Raw genomic sequence first — 23,255 nt, forward strand, 5'->3', positions numbered from 1 at the left:
CAACTGGGGCTCTAGCTTTCTGGGGCTTGGTTCCCCAGCTGCCTTGCTGGGAGAAGGGCCACTGAGCCCTGCAAGAGCAACAGGCCAGTTCCCGCCAGCACGGGCAGCCCTCAGGAGCAGGCAGGTGGAGCTCTTGCTCCGCGCCTCGGCTCCTCTGCGGTCTGTAGCCGTTTGCATTTCCTGAAACCGGATCTGGGTGTCAGCCGCCCATGGGCCGGGCGGGCGCCTCAGCCATGGCCCTGCGCAAGGAGCTGCTTAAGTCCATCTGGTATGCTTTCACCGCACTGGACGTGGAGAAGAGCGGCAAGGTCTCCAAGTCCCAGCTCAAGGTGAGGGGCACCCGGGGCCCAGGGGAGGCTGGCAGACACATTTCATCAGCCCCTACCGCCTGGGAGCCAGACATGAAACTGCTGCTCCTGAGGCACCGAGCCATTCAGAGGCCCGGGCCTGGGGTGGGGGCTGGTACTGAGGCAACGTGGCCTAGTGGAGGCTGCTGCCCACTGTCCAGAGACCAGGGAGGTATGTGCGAGACATTACCCAGAACCCTGCTCTTCAACTGTCGGGAGGGTGGAGGTGGCATCATGGGGTTCTGAGGGACATGGGCCAGGCAACATCCCAGACTCCATGTGATGAGCACACATCTCCCCAGAGTCAAGCTCGGGCACGTACCTTGCTCCTTCCTGCCTCTTCTGGCTTTGAAGAGAGACAGCTAGTATTTGTCAGTCACTTCCTCCTAGAGCTGAGAGAGGCTTAAAGAGCCTCTCCCAGTCCACACCAGGCTGGCTTGGTCACTCTTGGCAGAACAGCACCTCTGAAATCCATCTCCCAAATGGGACAGAGCTGGGAAGGGGCAAGGAGTAAAGACCCCTTTATACTGCTGCCCAGCTTTCCCTTCCGTTCTCCCCATATAACCAGGTTGGGAAATTGTTATCTTAGGCCTTGAGACCTCAGGTAGGGAGGGCTAGAATCTGAGCCCAGGAAGAACCCCCATCAGTGATTGCCTAAAGTTCGTTACTTGACCCTAGAGAATTCTTGGCAAGCCAAAAAGTTTCTTTCCTTCCTTTCTCTAGTCCTGGTTAGTGCTGCCTTCTCCACCCTAGTTAGTGGGAGAAGAAGCAAGGCCCTAGGCCATTGGAACCAGGGAGCACTGGAAGACAGGAGCAAGGTAGACCTCAGCTCTCCAGGACTTGCCTTAGGGGTTTATTCATTTGCTCCACAAATATTTATTAAGCACCAACTACATAACTGACTCAAGGCTAAGGCCCTAGATTCCTGGTGTCTCGACCAGGGCACCCCCAAAGGAGGGGTACAGTCTTAAGGAAACCTCCATTCTTAATGACCAAAGTAGGAAATGCTTGAAAACCTGAGAGAGATGAATGGAATAGGATAGATGTTATCCCCCACCCCCATTACAATGCCATGCTTTGCTGAACTTGGAGGCAGTGAAATTGAGTGTTCCAAAATGGCCCTATCCCATAATCGATACTTTAGCCAGACTTATGAGCTATGATTTTTGACTTCCCCAGGCAGAAGAGTCCATTACCATCCTTGATCATCTGGGAAAACGTCCCAACAGGCAGATTCTTCTTATATTCTACTTAAATCCTTTTATTGCAGATCATGTCATCTAGTGGGGTCTTCAGAATAGACAGAAGAAAAGCAGGTGGTCCAAAATCCATCCCTGCAGAAACTCCATGCCCTACATTCACCACCTACTCTGACCCTTTACTATCTCACAGGAGCCATCCCAATCCCCCTAACTTACTGTCTCCAAGGTACCATTTTCTACTTTATTACCTGTGGCTCCTGTGACCTCTCCAAGCTCTGTATGCCCCTCACATATTGAGGGTACAGCCAGCCTCAGGTTGTTCCTCTTTTTCCGGTGCCATCAGCCAGTAAGGTTTCCTAGCTTGAGCTTCTAACTGGGCTGATCCCTGCTCCACGCCCTCACAGGTTGAGTATTTGCAGGGAAGATTCTTTGGGGAGCTTGCATACTTTAACTGTTTACTGCCTGCACCACATCGCAGCTCAAACAGCCCACAGCCAGCAGCCTCTTTGGTCACACAGGATTTCTCCCTCCACTCGACAGAAAACTAGTTCACTCTGGGGATCTAAGCTAGCAGTGAGAGTGTCGGGGGTGGTGGGTGGGAAGTAGTAGGGTCAGTGTCATCAGAGGGAAGTGTAGGGAAGGCAATTCAACCCCAAGCCCATGATGGTAGAACCAGGAATGGGAGGAAGTAGTGATAGTGTCAGGGGTGGGGATGCCAGAAAAGCAGAGTAGCAATAGAGAAGTGGTCAGAAGGCAGAGGAAGAAGCAGGCGAAAGAGATGTACTAGCGGGTCCCACCTGCTCCCCTGAAAAGACGGAAAGGGGGAAAGATGCTGGGGTTAGTCTTTCCTTACTAAAGCTGTCCCTGGCCTTGGGGTCCTTGGTTGGAACCAGACAGGAGACCTGCATTAGCCAGAGCAAGCTATGTTTATGACAGTCACCGCTTCTCCCCTGACGTGTTGGTGGAAGGGCTGCCACTGGCTGACCTGGGTAAAGCCATGAGGAGGCCAGAGGGGGAAGGGAGAACAGCAAGTCCTCTGAGAAGCCCAAGGAGTCAAGGGTATTTTCTCTGGAGAAGAGAAGTCTGCGGGAAAAGATCAGATGAGTTTTCTTCTCTTTGAATTCTTGTAGAAAGTGCAATGACCTTTGTCTACGTGGGCTGAGACACTAAAATGACACTTCTGCCCAGACCGAATTTATGTTGAACATAAAATTTCTCAGGAGTTAAGGACTGAGTTTTTGCAGGGTTCCCAGAACCTACTTCTCTGAAGAACTTTAGGAGCAAGTGGTTCTGACAGAAGGCTGCAGGAAGGGAAGCCTTGGAAATGCTGGGTTTCCAAATGGCCCTACCCTCTTCCTTAGGAGAGCAGCTTTGGTTTTAGGGGGTCAGCTTAGAATTTGGCCTCCTTTCCCAAATACCAGGCCTGGGGCGAGGGGCCTGGGATTGGGAATGTGTGTAGAGCAATGTGTCTCCAGCTGGATGAGAATTTTAGGAGGTAGCAGGCCTACCACTTCCCCTTGACTGACAGGGGCTGGGGAAGGCAGAGAGGGCAGATTGGGACCTTCCCTCCTTGGCTCTGTCATGTCCCTCAGGCCTACCTGAGCCTCCAGTAGGCACTCAGGGCAGTCCTAGGGCCCAGGGAGGGCCACCGGCTTACCAGGAAGCTCTAATGAGCTTCAAATTCTACATCCTCTGGAGAGGCACAACAATCACTTTGGTAGAGGGGAAATTAAGAACATATGCTGGCTGGTCTCCTTGGGCTAGGATGAGGAAGAGGGGGAGGATGATTTAATAACGTGCAGAGCACTTGACTCAAAGCCACATAGGTTTAGATCTATATAGCTCCCCAGCTGGGTGACCTCGGGCAAGCTACCACCCATCTCTAAACCTCCAGTTTCTCATCTGTAAAGCCCGAGGGTTAAGCTGGGCATCACTCAGTTATCCAGCTAACCTATGAAAATAAATTTTAATAGAGTACCTCAAGAAGGTGAAATTGAGCCTTGATGCAGGCTCCCTTTTCACGTTCTGAGCCTCTGTATTTCCTTCGATGCTCACACCAAACCCCTTCAGCCTTTCTTGCTCTCAGCAGGCATACGGCAGAGAGTCCCACCTTTTAAAATTCCAGGTAGTTAAGCTTTAATACCCACTGGTTGAGAAAAATACATCTAGTAACTCTTAAAAGGATCTGTATATTTTTAAAGAATCATTTAGCACCTAGATATGTTTAAAGACTACAGGCCATGTAGTAGAGAGAGATCATTGATTCTTTCTGCAGTCATTGCTTGGAGCTTTTACAGAGTCTCAAACCCCCTGTATCTGTATCTACTCCCGAAGGCTGGAAACTACAGAACCGTGTGCATGGCACCAGCTCCTTTCTCTTGCACTGGAGCTTTTAGAGAACTCCAGACCTCTGAAGGAGAACCATTCACCCACATGCCTCCAGAGGTAGAAACAACAAAATAAATGAAGCTTCTTAAAGGTCAATGGCTGCCAACCCAGAGGTCAGGGGCTGCCTGGGTGGGTGGGGGAGCCTGTGGGAGTTCTCTCAGAGGAAGGCCAATTGGCAGCTTGTGAAAACTAGACACCTGGACCCCACCCCTGGAAACTCTGAGTCATTAGATCTGGGCGGGCCCCAGCATATTGCAGTTTCACCAGCTTCCCAGGTGATTCCGATGCTCAGCCAAAACCAATGTAGCATAGAGCTTTAGAGCAGGTCTTTAGAGTCCTTAAGCAAGACTTCACTTCTCTGTGCCTTGATTTCCTCATGTGTAAAATGAAGATAATGAGAGTCCCTGCCTCCAGGGCTGAGGATTGATTGAAATCAGCAGGTGTGGTCCTACCCACACATGCTAGCCTCCACCCCTACCATTTCCTTTCCAGCTTGACCCTCCTCTGGTCACACCAACTCCCCGCCCCAGCCTCCACCCAAACCCAGGCACAGGAAGCCTGGCAGTCTGATGTCTGCTAATTTCTTAGGGGAGAGTCCCTGGGCCCTGAGTGTCTAGAGCCTTTAATTCCTCCTCATCCTGACACCTGACAGCTCACAAAGGCTCACAGGCGTCAGAGCCTCTGCCTTGGGCTCCCCAGATCCACTGGCAAAAGGTACAGGTGAGGAAGGTAGGTCTTAGAGGACAGTGTAGGCAAATAAACCAAGGAGAGAAATAGCTCAAATAACTGTGTGCTGCTGTGTGGCAGATTATATCCTGGGGTGGGAAGACATTTGTATATTATTTTTCAAAAATAGCCCCAGTGAGATTAATTTGCTCAGAGAGCTTCAATCCATGACTTTTGTATCTTTCCTACTTCTCCCCATGAAGTGTTTAAGTTCATTCAACAGATTTATTAAATGTTCATTATGTGCCCAGCCCAGGGATAACAGCAGTGAATAAAACACAAAAATCCCCACCCTTGTGGTACTAACATTGCAGTCAGGGAACACAGATGATAAATGAAATAAGTAAAAATATCTCATGTGATGGAAGATGATACATGACATGGAGGAAAATAAAGCAGAAGTGGTATGAAGAGAGAGGGTTAGAGAGAATGGGGTTGTAGAAGGTGACATCTGAGAAGGTGACATCTAGGTAAAGACTGGAAGGGGGAGGAGGGGTGAGCCATGCCATGACCTGAGAGAAGAATGTTCTAGGCTGAAGGAATAGTAAGTACAAAGTCCCTGAGACAAGAGTGTGCCTGGCCTGTCCGAGGAATGTCAAGGAGGCCAGAGAGATGGAGAGAAGTGAGCCAGAGGGATGGAGTCAGAGAAGGTGCAGCAGGCCAGGTCACAGGAGGCCTGGGGGCTCTGAAAGAACTCGAGAAAATCTCAGAGAACAATGAGAAACCATTGGACCGTTTCGGTGAGACTTGAGTCGGTCAAAAACATTCAGTATGTGGCAGACTTGTACTGAGCTTGGAGTGAAGGTTGCAATTAGAGTCCTTGCTGCCCTCAGGAAAGTAGAACACCCGGCAGTGCTCATGCAAACAGGGAACAGCAAATGATTGTTATTACAGAGCAATTTAATGACAAGGCATATGAATAACTGGTTAATAACACCCTTTGTCTTTTATCTATGGTTTTAAATTTTTGTCATAAAAACTATATATGCTCCTAGTTTAAAAAATTAATACAGAAGTATATAATTTTTCAAAAGATGAAATTCATTATAAAAGTAAAACATGTTACTGGTTAATAAAATTCAAAGACTAATGTTAAAGAAGATGAAAAGTTCCCTTTCCGAGGAGGGGTGATGAGGCGATAACTGATAACAGTTTGCTGATTTTTTCTACATACAAATAAACATATTAGGTTGAACGATATGAAATTGCTGACATTTGATTGTGTTCACCAATAAAATAGCAGTTCGACATGGTTCAACCTAATCTTTGCACACGTTTGTTCTACAATCATTTCATCCTACATCTTGCTTTATTCATCTGCCAGTCTATTATGCATCTCTTTCATGTCTATTTATACAAATATAATAAAAATAGTTCACAACTTTTCTTAAGCAATGCACCGTGCACCATGTGCTGTGCTAAGCTCTTCATTCTAAAAATCTCTATGGAGGAAGCCCCTCATTATCCTCACAGAGGAGACTAAGGTCTTGAAGAAGTTAAATTACTTGCCCATGAGTACACGTGCGGCATAAGTAAAATCTTTTCAACCACACACAGGTCTATGACACACTGTATGTGTCCCCCATCGAAGGAGCCTCAGGCTTTCTCCAGCCCTTCATGTCATAAATAATCTTCAGTGAACATTCTTGTACTGTTGCTCTGTCTCTTGAGCATCTGTAAGTTGGATGATTAGAAATGCTGGGCTTATGCTCAATTTTAAGTCTGATAGATTCTTGCCCTCCAGAACGACTACCAATTCATGCCTCACCAGTAAGGCATTCAAGTCCCCATTTCTCCACGACCTCCTTAGGACTTGATATTACCAGTCTTTTGCAACTATGTCAAATTATTGGGTAAAAAAAAATGTACTTTCTATATAGGAAGGAAACTAACATTTTCTCTGTGCAGACCCAAGTCTGGCACTCCATATATATCATCTCATTCCATCTTCACAGCCCCTCTGCATGGCAGGTATTATCCCCTTTTACTGACAACAAAACTGAGGCTCAGAGGGTGAAGGAGTTTATCCAAGGCCCCCACAACTAGAAAATAAAGGTCCCTGATCTTCCCTCAACCCACCCCCACTAGAGTGTAGTAGCCCTTTGATTGGGCTATCCAGGAAGCTTCCTCAAAGAGGTGCTTTAAGAGTCTTGAAGGAAGATAGGGACATGGGTAGTTTGAAAAGAGGCTGAGAGGCAACAGGTGGAGGAAGTACGTAAAACTCTTAGAACAACACCTATCACTTCGAAAGTGAATATTTCACCTTGGATTATAAGTGCTAGGCATTGAGCCAGTGGGGATTGGTATCTTATGATCACAGATGTATTAGGTCTTTTCTGGATATAACTGATAGAAACCAAACACAAAATAACTTAAGAGAGATCTTTTTATTGGTTCACATAACCAAAACTCCAAGCATAGCATTGGCCTCAGACATGGCTGGATCCAGATTCTCAAATGACGACACCCTTTATCCCTTGACTCCACTTTTTTCACTGATGACACTTTTTTAGGCAGGCATTTCCCATACAGGGACAAAGATGTCAGATGCATCTGTCTTTTAATAACTTAACCATCTCATGGAAAGAGTATACCTTTTTACCACTGGAGCAGCAGTCCCCCAACCTTTTTGGCACCAGGGACCCATGCTGCTATGAGAATCTAATGCCTGATGATCTGAGGTGGAGCTGAGGCAATAATGCTAGTGCTGGGGAGCTGCTGCAAATATAGACAGATGAAGCTTCACTCACTGGCCCATGCTCACCTCCTGCTATGCAGCCCAGTTCCCCTGCACTAGAGGAAGCAAAAATCCTAGAGCTGATTCTCATTAGCCTAGATTTTGTCATGTGCCCATCCCTGAACCAATCACTGTGATTATGATGTGCCCACCCTTGCAGACAGGTGTGTAGGGGTTCAAATGGTTAGTTAATACCACCGATATTGAGAATGGGGTAGAAGTACTTCTCAAAGGAAAATCAAGTCTTTACCAAAATAAGGGAGAAGGGCAGAGGTCATCAGGAAGAAATTCAGATGTCCTCTAGAACAAGAGAAGGCAAAACCAAAGATGTCATATGAGATAATTTGGAGAGTGTGGGAAAGGGGGTTGCAGTGGGGATCAGGGATGGCTGCCAAGGGGAAAGCTAGGGAAAAAAAGCACTCCCCTGCTGAACCTCCCAACTTCCTACTTTGCCAAGTTGAACGTGAGGCCCAGGAGAACACTGGGGAGAAATCGCAATCCTTTCTCACTCTCCATTCACAAAAGAGAATAAAGAAATTACAACTCGGCACACTTGTCACCTCTGAGAAGATCTGCCTCAGAGGAACTGATTCCAAGGTTAACTGCTGGTGGTGGAATCATACCTTAAATACAGCATTTATTGACTGTCTTTTGTGTCCCAGAGGTGCTCTGGGACATAAAGATGAACAGAGACCTTGTCTCCAGAATTCAAAGTCTGGTTGGGAAAAATGCTCAGGGTCGATATTCTAATAGGGAGGCAGCCTTCAGAACCAGGCACATCTAGTTCCAACCTCAGGTCTGCCATTTAGTCTTAATCTCTCCAATTCTTACTATCTTCATCTGAAAAACAGGAATACTAATGTCTGTGTATCACAGTTGTGGAGATTAGATATGCGGTATAGAAAGCACCTCATACAGTGGCTGGCTCATAGTATTTGTGCAGTTGTGACTAATCAATCATTCGCATAGTGCTATAACAGAATTACCCGAAGGCAATTGTATTTCTTCCTCATTTCCTTGTTCAAATTTTGACCTCTTTATTCTAATATTATGGGTTTGTTAACCATCCTATGTTTTCTCTCCACATTGTCATGGCTGCCATCCCTTCTAAGGTTTGTCTTCCACATTCAATGGACCGTTTTTAATGACCCTTTGAGCCCTCTCCAGCTCCCTTCCACCTTTAGAAGGGCAGTGATTGGAACAGCACACAGCCTTCCCAGAACAGACACACCTGGGTGGCAGGCACACCGCAGCCTGAACACTGAGTCTTTGATGGAAGCGATGATAAATCTGGGGCTTCTTCCCTGGGATGATGGGCTGTCTCCCTGCAGACAGCCTAGCATTGTAAGAAGTACTTGGGCTTTAAGATCTGCGGAGTTGTATTTGAATCCCAGGCTTTTGCTAACAGTGGGTCCTCGGACAAGTTACTGAATCCTTTGAGCCTCAGTGTCATTGTCAGCAGAAAAAGGACACTCCTACCTAATAAAATGTCTAGGAGCGTGGCTGCCTGGGTTCGAATCCCAGTTCTGCCAGCTCCTTGACCTTGGGTGAGTTACTTAATTTCTCAAGGCCTAGCAGGGTGTGTATCTCTAAAATAAGGTTGCTAACGGTTATGATGGGGGTTAAGTGAATTATATGTAAAGTGCTTAGCTCAGTTCTTGGTGCATAATAAGTATATAAGTTTTAGCTTTTTTTTTTTATTGAAGTATAATTGACATATATTAGTTTCAGATGTGCAACAGAATGATCCAACATTTGTATATACAGTAGACTCTTAAACAGAATGGATTTGAACTGCATGGGTCCATTCACACATGGATTTTTTTTTCAACAATATGCAGTTGGCCTTCCCTATCTGTAGGTTTTACATCTACAGATTCAACCAACAGCAGATCGAAAATAGATCAATGGTTGGGGATCTGCAAATGTGGAGGACTGACTATATATTGTTCTATGCCACTTTATGTAAGGTACTTTAGCATCTGCAAATTTCGGTGTCCTAGGGGGTCCTGGAACCGGTCCCCAATAGATACCGAAGGACTATGGTAGTTTTTTTGAGAAGTCAAAAGTTATACACAGGTTTTTGACTATGCAGGGGTTGCACCCCTAACTTCCTTGTTCAAGGGTAAATTTTATTGCAAAATGATTGCCGCATAAATCTAGTTAAAATCTGTCACTATACACAGTTATAAAAAAAGTTTTTTTCTTGTGATGAGAACTTTTAAGATCTACTCTCTTAGCAACTTTCAAATATGAAATATAGTATTATTAACTATAATCATCATGCTGTGCAACATATCCTCATGACTTATTTTATAACTGGAAGTTTGTACTTTTTGACCCCCTTCACCCACTTCCCCCAACCCCTGCCTCCGGTAACCACCAACCTGTTCTCTGAAACTATGAGGGTTTTGTTTTGTTTCATTTTATTTTTTAAATAGTGCATACATAGTGAGATTATACATATTCGTTTCTGTCTGACTTATTTCATTTAGCATAATGCCCTCAAAATCCATCCATGTTGTTGTAAATGGAAAGGTCGTTTTTTATGGGTGAATAATATTCCATTGTATATATACATAAGTTTTAGTTCTGATTGAATTGAATAATGTATAGAGAGGATTTAGGGAAGATGGGGATGGGGTCAAACAGAATGGTGGGAGCAGTCCTTTGGCTCAGTTTTGGCTGGGCTGCAGGAAGGTTAACTGCTGCTCTATCTCAGGTGCTGTCCCATAACCTGTACACAGTCCTGCACATCCCCCATGACCCCGTGGCTCTGGAGGAGCACTTCCGAGATGATGATGATGGCCCTGTTTCCAGCCAGGGATACATGCCCTACCTCAACAAGTACATCCTGGACAAGGTAGGACCCAATGTCAGGGAGGCACCTCTAACCTCTCCCCACTTCCTAGCCTGGCCGACACCCGAATACATTGTTATTACAACTGCTCCCCACTATAAACTCCCACTTCTGGTCCCTCTGTACCTCCCTGCTCTCCCATCTCCATCCTTCACATCATAGTCACTTCCCCTCTCCTTGCCCCACCTAACTCATCTTCAGTCTCCCTCATCTCTATCTTATGAAAGTTATGTTCCCATAACTTTCCACCCATCCCTGCCTAGGCCCACCTCCATTCTCTAGCTATAACCTCTACAAAGGGCTCTCCATCTTCCCCCCAGTGCTGTCCCTACCACACACTGCTCCTTCCAGCTGTCACTGTCTTCTCGGGTTCTTCTTGAGTGCCCACTCCCAGCCAGCCCCCTGGGCTTCTCCTTCATTCTCCCTGGGCTGAGGGACTAGAGTTTCTGTTGGCAGGGGACTGGGTAGATGTGGATATGTGTGGGGGATGGAGGGGTAGGAGTAGGGCGCACGGTGGTTGGAGCCAGCTAGTTAACCTGATTATCAACTTAAAGATTCCTCAAGATAGAGCCTGGACTTGGCAGGGTGGGGAGCAGGGGAATAGATGACCCCAAGAAACAAGCTAGAGCCTAGTTTGGGGGTAGAGCTGGGATGGGGCAGTCTTCTTGGCTGACTTGCAGGCCTGGTGGCAGGTGGAGGAGGGGGCTTTTGTTAAGGAACACTTTGATGAGCTGTGCTGGACCCTGACGGCCAAGAAGAACTACCGGGTGGATAACAACGGAAACAGCATGCTCTCCAATCAGGATGCCTTCCGCCTCTGGTGCCTCTTCAACTTCCTGTCTGAAGACAAGTACCCTCTGATCATGGTTCCTGATGAGGTGAGGGTAATAGCAGCCCCAGGGACTGAATCATTTGGGGCCAGGCCTCAGTAAAAACATGAAGGAGGCCAAATTGCCTTTGGACTTTCCCATATTCTTTTCCTTCTTTGTCTTCCCACGTGGGTACCTGTCCACACCCAGCTGTCTCTAGGTGCCTAAATTGCCCATATCAATTGTGCCTTCTCCCAGGAGAATCAAAACTATACTTCCTTCAGAGCTCTACTGACCCTCACAGTAGGAAAATGATCTACAAATTCTATTTACACAAAGGCGTAAATGCCTGATAGATTACTGGGCATTTAAAAACAAAAACATTAAAGATCAAATGGTAGGATTTTAAGCACTGTGGCAATCTGAGAAGGGTGCTATATAAGGGGAAGGAAGACCTTTCTAGGACATCTCTAATTACTCCAAGGTGAGCAACCAAGTCTGGTCTTGGTTCCAGATTTTCCCTTCCTATCTTCTACAATATATGGGAGACTCAGCTCAGGGCCCCCCAGAGAGGGAATCCTGGGAGTAGAGGCCTGGTATTCTACCCCTCCCTCCTCAATTCATTGGTGAAGCCAGAGCAGGTAGCCCCTTTTCCAGTCAACTTTCACCCTCCCTCTGTTCTCCACCTCTCCCTCCATTCATCCTTCTCTTGACCCATTAATCCTCTCTGTGAAGATGTCAGGGTGAATTTAGGTCTTTTGATTAGGATCTACAGGTGTGGATCCTCTGTGTTTACCAGAAGTACTGGCAGGTCTAATTGCATTCAGATTTGTATCCTTGCTTCTGTTTGTGGGAAGGGTGAGGGGAGCCACCTGAGCCCTGAGGGGAGCCACCTCATTCCCATCTGAGACCCAGTAGCCGCCAGAGTGAAAGTCCTGAAGAGTTTTCTGCTGGGGCAGGAAAGGGACATGTGTCCATCTATATGGACACCTGGGTGGGCACTCTTGTCAGATTGCTGCGAGTCAGGGCAAGGTGGCCTCTCAGAAGGCTGCTTGCTGCTGTGATCAACATGCAGTGTGAACACTCTGCAGCAGGATGTACCCCAACCACCACTTCCTGTTCCTCTGTAACAGATTTCCTGTCCCTGCCCTGCTTACCCCCACCCCCATTCCCTTGCCCTCCCATAAGGGATGATCTCCAGGGTTGGGACTTAGAATAAGGACTCACTCAAATGGGATTGAGGAGATCTGAATCGAGTTCTGGCTGCCACAAACTTGCTGTGTGATTTCATCATTTCCCTTTTTGGGCCTCGGTTTGGTTTATTTTTGTTGTTGTTTTGTTTTGTTTTTATTCAAGGCACCCCTTGGTTGACTTCACAGATTGCAAGGACCTTGTCAGCTTACAATGCCTTATTTTTATTTTTAAATTCCTACGGCACCTGGTCTTCCTAGGTGGTCTCCCATCCAAGTACTAACCAGGCCCAACCCTGCTTAGCTTCTGAGATCAGACGGGATCAGACTAGTTCAGGGTGGCATGGCCATAGACTGGGCCTCAGTTTTGTCATTGGCAAAGTAAGGGTATCAAATGAGAGGGCCCTTGCACCCCTTCTGATATTTTCTGATTTGCTGCCTCTGCCTGGCCTCCGGTCCTCAGCTCCCACCTTTACCCTGCCCTTAATTTAAAGAAGGAAGGAATGGGAGTGGAAGCCGGGGAAGGAGAGAGGATACCCAAAATGGGGATAAGGCTCCAGGATCCCCTCCCAAATCTCTACCCTAGTGTCCACCAGCATTTAGTCCTCTGCCACCACCCACAACCCCCTGCTTCTGATGATCACTTCTTCCCAGGCTCTGGGAGCCAGATAGGAGCGCCCCCTGGTGCTGGTACTCAAAACACTGCCTGCTACAATCACCAGGCCTTTCTTCTCTCCCTCCAGGTGGAATACCTGCTGAAGAAAGTGCTCAGCAGCATGAGCTTGGAGCTGAGCTTGGGTGAGCTGGAGGAGCTGCTGGCCCAGGAGGCCCAGGCAGCCCAGACCACTGGGGGTCTCAGTGTGTGGCAGTTCCTGGAGCTCTTCAACTCTGGCCGCTGTCTGCGAGGCGTAGGGCGGGACACCCTCAGCATGGCCATCCACGAGGTCTACCAGGAGCTCATCCAAGATGTCCTGAAGCAGGTCAGGCCAAGCTGGGAACTAAGGGAGGACCCCAAGGAGGGGGGATAGGGAAGCAGTGAAGGCTGACTTTGCTCTGGCTGGCAGGGATACCTGTGGAAGCGAGGGCACCTGAGAAGGAACTGGACAGAACGCTGGTTCCAGCTGCAGCCCAGCTGCCTCTGCTATTTCGGGAGTGAAGAATGCAAGGAGAAAAGGGGTACTATCCCATTGGATGCACAATGCTGTGTGGAGGTGAGGGGGACAGGTGAAGGGGTAGAACATACCTCAAGGCCCAGAAGGTCTCCAGTGGGGTGGGAGGACAAGGGGGTAAGGAATAGAGCAGATGGAGAAAAGCCACAGTGACAAGTTTCTGCCTGGATAACTATAACCCAAATATACCTGGGTACCTCAAGGCCATTCTTATCCATGTCAGGACTTTTTCAAAAAGCCAAACTGCAAATCATATACTAAAGTCATTGGTAAATAATGTAGATTTTGCTGAAGGTTTCCAAAGAGATGGCTTAGGTCTCACACTACACAGCAAAATTTTCTCAACATCCTCTTTAAAGGTCTCTCTCCTTCACCAAAATTCCATTCCCTTTGGCAACTCTATACCTCCTTGTTCTTGCTCCACACCTCTCTCCTTTCCTCCTTCTCCTCTCTTTTCCTTCCTAGGCTCTGTCCATTATTTTAGAGGCTTAAAACAATAATTTTTAAAATTGTAGAAAAATGTATGTATAGTATGAAAATTGCCATTTTAACCATTTTAAGTGTACAATTCCGTAGCATTAAGTACATTCTCAATGTTGTATAATCACCATTATCTATTTTCAAAACTTTTTCATCACCTCAAACAGAAACTCTGTATCTATTAAGCAATAACTCATTCCCACTATCCCCCACCCCTGCCACTTTCTGTCTCTATGAATTTGTCTATTCTAGGTACCTCATGTAAGTAGAATTATACAATGTGGGCTTTCGTGTGGGCTTTTGTGCCTGGCTTATTTCCATTAGCATGTTTTCAAGGTTCATTCGTGTTGTGGCAGGGATCAGGACTTTATTCCTTTTTAAGGCTAAATAATATTCCATTTTGTAGGTACACCACAATTTTGTTTATATATTTATTTATTGATGGATATTGAGCTGTTTCCATCTTTTTGCTTTTGTGGAAAAATGCTGTTCTGGATATCCATTAACAAGATGCTGGGTGGACAAATGTTTTCAATTCTCTGGGTATATACCTAGGAGTAGAATTGCTGGATCATATGGTAATTCTGTTTAACTTAAAGAACAGTCAAACTGATTTTTACATATTCTCACTGACCATGTATAAAGGTCCTAATTTTTCCACATCCTCACCAACGTTTATTTTACATTAAAAAAAAAATTATCATAGCCACCCTAGGTTCTGTACATTTTTGTCAAATGAGAAAACAGGTGTCACTGTGGAAAGAGCATAGATCTAGGCAAAAATCTCAGCTCCACCACTAACAGGCAGTGTGAATTGGGCAAGTTCCTGGATCTCTTAGAGCCTCAGTTTCTTTCTCTGTAAAGTGGAGCTAATAATGTCTGCCTGGCAAGGTTGTGTGGGAGGAGTGAATACACAAGAAGCTCAATATGTGGTAGCGATTATTTTCCATGAGAATGTAGCTTAGGGAAGGCAGAGATTTGGTCTGGTAGAAACGCCTCAGTGGCCCAAATGCCTAAAACAATGAGTGGCACTCAGAAATTACAAAAGATCTGTGAAATGAACATGCAAATGAATGGTCTGGATGGTGAGGACCTTGTCACTGCAGGTGTTCAAGCATGATCGGCATGAACACTGAATGGTCACTAGATGCTATGCCCTGTGGAGAGATACCAAGATGAAAACGACCCAACTCCACTTCCAAAGAGCAAAGGCTACAAGAGTTGTGGGGACATAAGTACCCCCATAACCTTTAAGCCAGCTGCATAGGCTTCTGGTAGAATGGAAGGAATACTCAGGGAAGATGGTCAGCCGGGACGTGTAGGGGGGCTGGAGCTGGAGTACCCCTGAGGCGGAGCGGTTATGGCCCTGACCCCAGTGAAGCCAACCTGTCTGGGGGCCCTTGCTCTCTCTCTCCCAGGTGCTGCCCGACCGTGAGGGGAAGCGCTGCATGTTCTGTGTTAAGACGGCCTCTCGCACGTACGAGATGAGCGCCTCAGACACTCGCCAGCGCCAGGAGTGGACGGCTGGTGAGTGCTCACTTGGTGGCTTGGGTCTGACTGAGCCTCATTTGGAAAAAGGGGGTGGTGACATTTTGTCCAGCGGGAGTCTGGAGACTGGACTCGAGTGACTCCTAAGGCCCCTTTCCAGCGGTGGGGTTACCTCGAGGCACCCCCAACCCCGCGCTGCCCGGGGCTAGCTCCCTGTTGACCCCCTCCCGCACCCTCCGCAGCCATCCAGACAGCGATCCGGCTGCAGGCTGAAGGGAAGACATCGCTGCACAAGGACCTGAAGCAGAAGCGGCGCGAGCAGCGGGAGCAGCGGGAGCGGCGCCGAGCAGCCAAGGAGGAGGAGCTGCTGCGGCTGCAGCAGTTGCAGGAGGAGAAGGAGCGGAAGCTACAGGAGCTGGAGCTGCTGCAGGAGGCGCAGCGGCAGGCCGAGCGTCTGCTGCAGGAGGAGGAGGAGCGGCGCCGCAGCCAGCACCGCGAGCTGCAACAAGCGCTCGAGAGCCAATTGCGCGAGGCGGAGCAGGTGCGACCCGCAGGGGCTTCGGAAGCCTGGCAAGAGAGCGGAGGGCTGGGGGCGGGGAATGGGGCGGAGCCTGGGCCGAGGGCGGAGCCTGTGGACTGAGGGAAAAGGCTGGGCTTGGAATGAGGGACCGTAGGGACCGAGGCTTGGGGCTTGAAAGATGGGTATGGGGCAGAGCCTGTGGGATAAGGGTGGAGAGTCCTGGACCCTGGCTGAGGGATGGCTTGAAGAGAGAGAGAGAGTGTGGGGCGGGGCCGAGTGTTAGGTGTAGATTGAGGACTGGTTCCAAGCCTTTGGTTGGTGGCGGGGCTTGGACTGAGGAGCTGTTAAAGACCACGTGTTGAGGGATGAGTTTGGATCAAGGTTGAAATAGGTTAGGCTAGACTTGAAACCACTTTTGGGAATGCAGAATGGGAGGAAGGCGGGAAGAATGTGAAGGAGAACTAAGCATATAGAGGCAATTAGATTTAGGATTTAAGAGATCTAGAACTGGAGTCAGAGACACGTGGATTCGTTCCCAGTTCTACTTCTCAGGAGCCCTGGGATCTCAGGCAAGTTACTTAGCCTCTGTGCCTCAATTACCTGCCTATCAGTGATACGTTGATGCTAATAGAACTCTGCTCATAGAAATATGGTGAGGATCAAATGAGGAAACAGTGCTACAAAAATTATCATTATGGTCACTCCTTTCCTAGCACTAGCCTTAACTATAATTATAACACATTGTATTATAATGTATAATAATAATTATTAAGGCTGGTGCTACAAAGGGGGTGAGTTGAGCCCCTTTCTCCCATGTAGCATCTGTTCACTGATCATTATCTGACCCAGCCAGGCTCTCAGAAAAGGGTGAGATCAAGAAACTATGACATGAAGGAACTCCTGAGATTCTCACCTGGAGACAGCCCGTTGGGCTGGCCTAGCAAAACCCTAGGGAAAGGGCAGCATACCTGCCGCCTCCCTCCCCTATGCTCCCATTGAGCTGGCTCTTCCTCCCTGTGCAGGCCCGGGCCTCCATGCAGGCTGAGATGGAGCTGAAAAAGGAGGAGGCTGCCCGTCAGCGACAGCGCATCAAGGAGTTGGAAGAGATGCAGGAGAGGCTTCAGGAGGCTCTGCAACTGGAGGTGAAAGCTCGACAGGACGAGGAGGCCGTGCGCCTAGCCCAGACCAGGTAGAACTGAGGGAAACCCTTCTGGTTTTCCTTCCCGATTCCCCGCCCCGTCCCACTGGCCGAGCACCTGCTAGGTGCCTTGGCTGTAGAGATGACAGTGCACACCCGCAGACTGCTGGAGGAGGAAGAGGAGAAGCTGAAGCAGTTGCTGCAGCTGAAGGAGGAGCAGGAACGCTACATCGAGCGAGCACAGCAGGAGAAGCAAGAGCTGCAGCAGGAGATGGCACTGCAGAGCCGCTCCCTGCAGCAGGCCCAGCAGCAGCTGGAGGAGGTGCGGCTGAACCGGCAGAGAGCTGATGAGGATGTGGAGGTGAGACCCAGGGTGGGATAGGATGGAGGCTGGCGGAGTGAGTGCATTAACATGAAGTTCCGTGGCCTTTCCTCAAACCCTGGCTCTATCCTCCCCTGGCTGTGTGACCTCCAGTGAATTGCCCCACCTCTCTGAGTTTCAAGTCCCTCCTCTGGGAAAGGGGACTGGTAATAGCGTTGCAATGAAGATTAAATAAGATAATACATTATCTTTAGGATGTTATAAGGGCTGAAGAAACATTAGCTACTATTTTTAATCATTATTAATCTGGGCAAAATTTTTCCTCCTGTTCTTCCAAGCCTGTATTTTGCATCCACTCCTTGGAGCCCAAATCTCCACAGGAGAGGGTTTTTCTTTTTATGTTTTGTTTTTACTAATATTGTGTTATTTTGATTTGCTTTGTTGGCTTACACGGTCATTGTAAAAAGTTCAAACACAGAAATATACAACATAGAAAGGTAAAATTCCCCTATGAACCCACCACCCCATTGCTAACAGGTGGGTAAACATTGGAGCAGAGGTTTTTGCATTAATTCCTTGAGAGGTGTTGTGGAACAGTGGTTTAGAGGTCAATATGTGCCCTTGGGCTAGTCACTTAACCTCTTTTGCACTTATTTGTTGTTAACTTCTGTTCTGGAGGTTAAATAAGACGATATACTTAGTACATCTTAGCTGCTTAATAAATGGAAACTATAATTATGATTATTTTTTGACCCTTATGGGGGGGCCTGTGAGTGCCCTGAAATTGGATACCAACTCTATATTTACATAACTCTTTGTGAACATATATGAGGAGATGATCGATAGCCTTTTCAGATTTTAAGGGGCCTGTGAACCTAAAAAGATCAAGACATCCTGTCTTAGTGTCTCTGGCCCCCTCCCCACTGACTCTGCCCCAACAGGCTGCCCGACGGAAGTTGCGCCAGGCCAGCACCAACGTGAAACACTGGAATGTCCAGATGAACCGGCTCATGCATCCAATTGAGCCTGGAGGTGAGAAGGGGTAGACCCTGGAGTTTCCCCTGGAGTGAGGAGGGAAAAGGGAGGGCAAAAAGTATACCTTCAGATCTACAGAGCCAGCATAGGACTGAAGGTCAGGAGGTTCTCCCCTTTCCCAAGGGCTGAGGCAAGGCCCTGCAACCTCTGCCCTTTGCATGCACCTTTCTCCTAACTCATACCTGCCTGCCTTTTCTCTGCCAGACAAGCGTCCCACCACCAGCAGCTCCTTCACAGGCTTCCAGCCCCCTCTACTTGCCCGCCGTGACTCCTCCCTAAAGCGTCTGACCTGCTGGGGATCCCAGGGCAACAGCACCCCCTCACCCAGCACCAGTGAACAGCAGAAGTCCCTCAATGGTGGGGATGAGGCTCCCATCTCGGCTTCCAGCTCTCAGGAAGATAAACTGGACCCAGAACCAGAAAATTAGCATCTGCTAGTCGCTTCTCCCACCAACCTCAAGCCCACCAGGACCTGGCCACAGCTGGCCTGTGGGTGACACTGGCTCCTGCAAAAGAGGGAGCTGAGGTCCTGGTGCCAGGAGCAAAGGCTCTCCAACCATGAAACAGTCCAGAATGGAACCTAGTTCATTTTTTTGCATCAGCCCAAGGCCCCAGACCACTGAAGCTGCCTGGGATATTGGTCCTTAAGAACTTGACCCCGTGCCTTAACCCCAAGGACTCTATTCCCTGGGTTGGAACAGAGTAAACAAGCAAGCCAGGGGCCATATGCCCCCAAACTGCCACTAAATTATGGAGGCACATTTCTAAATAAAAACTACTCTTGGAGTGAATTATTGATCAGGTCTGCTGTCCATCTCTCCTGCCATTTCTTCTCTTCGTCCTTCCCTCAAGTCCAGTTATCAGTCCCAGAAGGAATAAGGTATATAGTGCAGTGGCTAAGAAAATACACTCTGCCACTTACTAACTGGGTGATTTTTGCCAAATTTCTGTAACCATCTGTGCTTCAGTTTCCATGTTAGTAAAATAGGGATAATAGTAGTACATAACTTTTTGTGTCATATGAGGATTAACTAGTTCAATAGTGGACTACCCAAAAGGGTAAAATTCCTGGAACACTAAACAAAGCAACAGTTTGAAATGTTAGTATAGGACTGTGGATGCTGAGAAAATAAATGGCTCAAAAACTAGACAACAAATTCTTTTTGTTTTCAAGCCAGGAGGTTTTCCAATTTTTGCTTTCAAAATCTGGAAGGACTTAATTGCATTGTCAGCTAAAAAATCATTAACAATATTTAAAAATAGATCTCTGTGGGTTTTTTTTTTTTTTTGGCAAATGACTGAGAATTAGATGCCATTGCTATATCAAAGCCCTAAATTCTTATCTACTTATCATGTGAACAATGTTTCTCAGCTTAAAAGTGAAAAAATAGGACTAGAATTAATGAAGTCTCATTCTAACAATAAGTAATATTCTACTATGAACATATGAACAAATTAGCCTATGGATTTCATTAAGAAATATATTTGAAATGTATTTTTGTATATGTTTAACATTTATAAAAATCATAATATTCATGTTGTTTTGCTTAATTAGGTATTGCTAATATTTGTAATGGTTACTCGAACCAGAAGAAAATTTCTCTCTTAGAGCTTTATAGTTACATGAAACCTTAAAATTTTTTAATTTCGATTTATATACAGATTTTGGTTGCAGAGATATATAATATGGTGATCAATAAAAGACTTTCAAACATAAAAATATGTTATATTAAAATTAGATTGTTGAGGAGAAAGTAGAATAGAAATACCAGTACAAGGAGAAAAAGAGACAATGTAAACTTTTTTATTGCTAAAGAAGGGTTTGTTCATATATTTTTAAAATGGATAATGGTGAGCATCAGATCACTGTGGGATCTGAGTCAATACATTTAAAAGGATAATATAGCAGTTTTATATTAAAATGTCAATATTTATTAAATAGTAGAAGTTATATCCATCCTTTGCAGCTACTGTTTTAAACTAATGATGGGAAATATTAGATTTCACCTTTAAAAAATGAAGGAACTACATAGTTCTCATATATTCTTTTGGGAATAAAGGGGCAAAAATTTTTGAAGATACTACTATAAAAGACCTGTAACTAGAAAGGCAGAATGACCCCTGACTATAGACATCCTTGGAAGCTACGTAGAGTTTAGGGTTAAGGTGGCAAGCCAAACTCTAAGCCTCAGTTTCCTCCTCCATTCCAGGCTTTTGAATATTCTATGATGGGACACAGGGAGGCATAGATTTCGAAGTGTATGATAGTGAAATAAAGATCACCCTGATGTCTGAATGCAATACACACTGGGACTGTCAATCTTGGGAGCAGTACTAGGAGGCAGGAGAAGATATTACTCAGTTTTTTAATTTCAGGGTTAGAAAATAATTCCTCTGTCCTTTCCAACATCCTGGACAAAGCAGAGTATAGACAATCTCTGATGTCCTCAGAGATACCCATAAACTTGAAGCCACCTGGAAAGCCCAGCCATTGTGGTTCCAGGTCATCCCTCTGTGGCTTGTATATGAGGAGGGGTGACTGGCTGGAGAGCAAGAGGCTTGGTTCAGACTTTTACCAGGATATGCAAAGAGCCTCCTCCTTAAGCATAATGTCTGCCCAGCCCGAAGAGGTGCCAGCTGAAAGTTGTCTCTCTGGCCCCTGCCATAGGTAAGAGGGGTTGGGGGAATGCCAAGGCTAAGGTTAAGGAAGCCTCCACCTACTGGTTAGAGCCTGAAATAGCTGTAGAGGGGGTCAGAATCGAGCCTTCTTACTCCACATTGTAAGATATCATTCAGTTATATTCAGTAATTGGGCATCAGAGCAGGTTTTCATAGCTGAGATCTCTGGCGGGTCTGGAAAGTGTTTCAGAGGCTTGGTAGGGACCAACTTTTCCCACTTTGGGCTGTGCCTGTGGCAAATCCAAGCAAACTGAGGATTCAGGAAAGCCGTAGTGGTCTGGATTTGTAATTCAAGTAATAGAAACTGATTTAAGTAAAAATGGAATTTATTAATAGAGTATAGAGAAACTCCATAAATAATTGGGGGAATGAAAGAGCCAGTTTGGAGACTGTATAGTGAGGAACAATACCTCAAATCATGGCACACAACAGTTCTTACGAACACACCCCAGCTGCTACCTCTGGTTATGGATGCTGCTGCTTCCATGGTGAATAACACCAGTGCTTGTTGCTGCTCTTACAACTACTGCTTTTTACAACTGGAAATTATGTGGCTCTGCTGCTCTGCCACTGACCTGAATGGATTATGTGTGCTGCCCAGTTCTTCATCTTCCCAGCTTCCAGTGCATCTAAATGGTCCTGTGACTAAGCTTGAGCTGCAAAGGAGGCTGGAAGCTGTCAATTTTCAGCTTCTACAGTGGAAGAAGAGTCTAAAGTGAGAGATTCCCCATATGGGAATGTGATGCAGAAGTTAAGTGGCCAAAACCAAGGAAATCCATAAAACGGCACATTTTGAGGCCATCAATCTGGGTGGCAAAAGGCACCAGAATCATTTTATATGAGTAATGAGGGATGTTGTAGCCTGAAGAAGAAAAAATGTAGAAGAATGGGTCACACTTCAGATAGGCTGTTATATAGAAAACAATTTGACTTAGTTTACCTCCAAGGGCTAGAACTAAGACTATTCGGTAGGAGCAACAACAGGATAGATATTTTGTTCAACATAGGAAGACTTTTTTTGTTCTTAAATCATGTTTCCATTATGAAAAAAAAAAAGCCTGCTATGCTCAGAATAAAAATATGAAAAAATAAAAATTCATAGAACCACAACCCAAACACAACTGCTCTGTTTCCTTCCAGTTTTTCCTATGCTAATTTTTGTTTTCTAAACAGTATACATATCTGTATATGCTATACACATCATTGCATTCCAAATATCAAATCATAACATTTTCCACTTTTTTACCAAATCTTTGTAGGCATCATTTTTAATAGCTGCATAATATTCCATCAGGAACATACAGCAGAATTTATCTGAACACTTCTCTGTTGTTGGACAATTAGGTTATCTCCAATTCTTTTCTTATTGTTTTAAACAATATTGCAGTTAACAATGGAATTGTTGGTCTAAACAATATATATTTATTAACTATATTATATTAAATATTATATCTATCCTTTTAAATGTAAAAATGAAATTAGGTAAAAATATAGTATCTTAATAGTGCTCTCAGAATTTATTTTAGGGACAGAGCTCTTTATTAGGGGAATAAGCCTCTTAGGGGTAGAAAGTGAGATCTTCAGGGCATGAGTATTGACAGGAAATCTAGGAATGAAGAGATACGGCTAAGATGTTTCTGTCTGGAAAGCCAGAGGAATTTGTTTTTTCTTCAAAGAGGGTGAGATAGAGAAGAGAACAGTGAGTCAGGGAAGAGAGGTAAATGATTTGGAAAAAGGCCAGGCTCTCAGGGGTAAAGGGCCAGTTAGAAAACCTCAACTGGGAATAGGAAAGGGACTTTAAAGAATGTCTACAGTGTGAGTTTAAACTCTTTGTAATGCATACTTGACTCTGCCCCAGGGCCCAGAGCATCATAGTAACTTCTATACCCCTAAATGTTTTGTGTAGGAAAAGGTGTGGGCAGTCCTCAGGAAGGGCAAGGTTTCATCTCTACATTTCTGAACTATGATCCTACAACAGCCCTGAAGAAGCAGGAGCACAAAAGTAGAGAGATTTAAGAGATATTAATCCCCAGAAATTTGCAGAAATCTTAGGGAAGGCTTTGACCTTTTATTTTTGAATTACGAAAGTAATGCATATTCATTTTTAATATCTGAGGGTGTGACCTGACAAATGTATGTGAGAGGAGAGGAGTAATCTTTAAAGA

General features: G+C 46.0%; 1 protein-coding gene and 1 non-coding gene across 3 annotated transcripts; one reads left to right on the plus strand and one right to left on the minus strand.

The window, feature by feature from the left end:
* Positions 1-88: 88 nt before the first annotated feature.
* Positions 89-19,202, plus strand: DEF6 (DEF6 guanine nucleotide exchange factor). Of its 2 annotated transcripts, XM_016146908.2 has the most exons (11): positions 89-329; positions 10,123-10,263; positions 10,953-11,138; positions 13,003-13,239; positions 13,324-13,470; positions 15,327-15,435; positions 15,639-15,937; positions 16,939-17,105; positions 17,217-17,415; positions 18,318-18,408; positions 18,616-19,202. In XM_016146908.2, exons 1-11 carry the CDS (start codon positions 210-212, stop codon positions 18,837-18,839), a joined length of 1,920 nt encoding a protein of 639 aa, XP_016002394.1. In that variant the 5' UTR covers positions 89-209; the 3' UTR covers positions 18,840-19,202. The 2 variants fall into 2 exon arrangements, with proteins under 2 accessions (XP_016002394.1, XP_016002395.1); XM_016146909.2 differs by lacking the exon at positions 10,953-11,138.
* On the minus strand, positions 12,496-12,614 carry LOC118606597. The gene has a single exon (XR_004952545.1). It is a non-coding gene; the product is annotated as a 5S ribosomal RNA (ribosomal RNA).
* Positions 19,203-23,255: the final 4,053 nt, after the last annotated feature.

This window comes from Rousettus aegyptiacus, unplaced genomic scaffold (assembly GCF_014176215.1).
Source record: "Rousettus aegyptiacus isolate mRouAeg1 unplaced genomic scaffold, mRouAeg1.p scaffold_m13_p_1, whole genome shotgun sequence".
NCBI lineage: Eukaryota > Metazoa > Chordata > Mammalia > Chiroptera > Pteropodidae > Rousettus > Rousettus aegyptiacus.

What these genes read in the sequence shown, in the direction of transcription:
- DEF6 (XM_016146908.2), top strand. Translation starts at nt 210, where the DNA reads ATGGGCCGGGCGGGCGCCTCAGCCATGGCCCTGCGCAAGGAGCTGCTT. An exon ending in ACAAGTACATCCTGGACAAG is followed by an intron (nt 10,264 to 10,952) that starts GTAGGACCCAAT and finishes GCCTGGTGGCAG; the next exon opens with GTGGAGGAGGGGGCTTTTGT. An exon ending in TGATCATGGTTCCTGATGAG is followed by an intron (nt 11,139 to 13,002) that starts GTGAGGGTAATA and finishes CTCTCCCTCCAG; the next exon opens with GTGGAATACCTGCTGAAGAA.